Genomic DNA, 2,571 nt, shown 5'->3' on the forward strand with positions numbered 1-2,571 from the left:
TATAATTCTCATATTCTTGACTTGTTTGAGACAAATTTTCTTTCAAGTCTAGCTGACAGTGTCTTACAAGGATCAGCTAAGAATGGAAGAGCATTTTGCGTTTACCAGGATCTCATTTTGGAACTCATAGGAAGCAAAAGTGGAAATAGATTCAACACATAAATTGACTTACTGGAAGTACAAAGAGGGAGGATGCCATTTCATTATGACAAAACATTTGTATCTTCATTTTGATCCTCTTTGGGTATGTACAAACAGCCATCCAAAGGCATGCAAAATGGAACCGTTTTTATTATTATTATTTTCAAAAAGCAGTAAAAACATTTATACAGGGCATTGTGAAATACTAATGCCTTCATTAGGACCCAATTCCTGCAGGTTACCAGTGTGGAATCAGAGGACCACCGAAGGCTGCTCCACAAACAGGCAAGCAGGATGAGAGTGTTCCCTTGATCACTACAATCGTCACAATAGTAATAATTAAAGAAACCCCCTTCTAGCTAGATGACCTGCATAAACACACAACACAGTTCATCAAAATGTAAACATAAGTTTTTCTGACACTAGTATAGCAACTACAAAACCAGTCAAAGCCAGAACAATTTTGAAATTATCCCACGATAGTGATTCTTACACTTTGTTTCTTCGCTGTGTGATCCCTATGTATTTTTTCCCATTCGTCTTCTTCAGTATCCTGGTCAAATGTTTCAGGGTATGCTGGTAACTTGTCTTTGGGGCATTCTTCATAGTAACTCCGAACATATTTTCCGACAAACCACCCTTTGTATTCTTCAGGCATTTTGCACTCCAGGCCATTATAGTGGACGTTGTAATGGTGTTTTAACCAGTAGTAGAGGTAGTGGATGTTGTAGTCACATCTCCAAGGGTTATCTCTGAGCCACAAAAGTTTCAAAAAATACAAGTCTTCTAATACTCCGTAATCAAAGTTTTGCAAACTGTTGTTTGATAAGTCTAACTCTTCTAAATGTGTGAGCCCCGAAAAAGCAGCTATAAACAGAAAATATTTATTAAACCAATGAGTAAGTTAAATGCAACCATATGGTGTTTATGTGTCTAAATCAAAACTCTGAAATATATTTTTAATTAAACAAAGCTTTCCCTTGATTAGACTGACTAGAATACAGTATTTTATTTGAAAATTTAGTTTTGTTAGCATATACACACACACACACACACACATATATATATATATATATATATATATACGACCCAAAGCCAAACCCACTGCCATTGAGTCAATTCCAATTCATAACAACCCCTATTGAGTTTCCAAGGCAGTAAATCTTTATGGAAGTAGGTTGCCTGGTCTTCCTTTCATGGAGTGGCTGGTAGATTTGAACTGCCAGCCTTCTGGTTAGCAGTCAAATGCCTTAGGCACTGTGCCACCAGAGTTCCATATATATATATGGCTCATGTGTATTTTTTTACACTCACTGGAAAGATGCCACAAAAGCAAGAATTAGGAAAGTATTTCAAATGTAAGACATAAGTGCATTTAAAAAAATGAAAAATGTGTCTGGTGAAGATTTGACAGCTCCCTTGGATTTCCTCTGGAAATGCCTAGAAAAGAGCCTTTCCCAGTTTGGGTGTGGGGGTGAAGAGGGGATCATATTCCTATAGAAAGCAAAAACAAACGATTGCACCAATGTTTTGAAAACATCTGGAAATGTTTCAGCAAGCTATGCTATCTATTAACTTTGAATCCTTATGTATTTAATTCTGCTGAAGTGTGGAAGATTAAAACAAATATTTGAAAACATAAAACATAACAAAACAAAACAAGAAGCTCTTTTTTTCTCTAAAAGCAAAGAAATCTAAGTTTAGATTATCCCGATTATAATTGATGTGGACCAACCAGATACTCTAGATTATGGGTTAATCCTGACTTTAAATATTTGGTTTCTACAGGCAGTCCCCAGGCTATGAATATCCAACTTACAAACTCCCACTTGCCCTCTATACATTAATGTTGTGTAAGTTTGCCCTCACTTGGAAACAACTGAACCAACCCCTGCTTGCAATAAATTCTTCATCACAATCACCCCCACCTGCCTCATGTGCAGCTTTTAAATCATTGAAAAGGCTTCGAGCCTTTTCTTGCACTAAAGTAAGTCTAAATAAGAATGATTTAGAAGTGAGAATGGCCAAACTTCTTGTACTTCGGTCATGTTATCAGGAGGGACCAGCCCCCGGAGAAGGATATCATCCTTGGCAAAGTTAGAGGGTCAGTGAAAAAAGGGAAGATCCTCAACAAGAGGGAATGGCACAGCTCCTGCAACATGGGGCTGAAACATAGCAACGAATGTGAAGACAGCACGGGACTGGGCAGTGCTTCATTCTGCTGCACATAGGGTCAGTATGAGTCAAAACCAATTCTATGGTACATAACAACAACAAATAAGAACTGTATGCACCTGTTCTGACTTACCTATAAATACAATTAAAGACACACGAATGGATCTCATTCATAACCCAGGGACTGCCTGCATCTCAAACAAGTTTTTCATTACTGTTTTAAAATACCCTTGTTATAGCATAGAGTGTCCTTAT

General features: G+C 37.4%; 2 protein-coding genes across 2 annotated transcripts in view; one reads left to right on the forward strand and one right to left on the reverse strand.

Annotated features, from left to right (window-relative positions):
• FBXL13 (F-box and leucine rich repeat protein 13) overlaps positions 1-2,571 on the forward strand; it is a 304,871-nt gene that overhangs the window by 117,694 nt on the left and 184,606 nt on the right. The gene's annotated exons all lie outside the window — the stretch shown is intronic.
• The window catches only part of LRRC17 (leucine rich repeat containing 17), a 31,244-nt gene continuing 29,283 nt past the window's right edge, over positions 611-2,571 (reverse strand). The window contains exon 3 of the mRNA XM_007944636.1: positions 611-1,008. Coding sequence (XP_007942827.1) covers positions 611-1,008 — 398 coding nt within the window. The remainder of the gene's footprint in view (positions 1,009-2,571) is intronic.

Source organism: Orycteropus afer, unplaced genomic scaffold, assembly GCF_000298275.1.
Source record: "Orycteropus afer afer isolate SDZICR_OR568_19922 unplaced genomic scaffold, OryAfe1.0 scaffold00007, whole genome shotgun sequence".
Lineage (NCBI taxonomy): Eukaryota > Metazoa > Chordata > Mammalia > Tubulidentata > Orycteropodidae > Orycteropus > Orycteropus afer.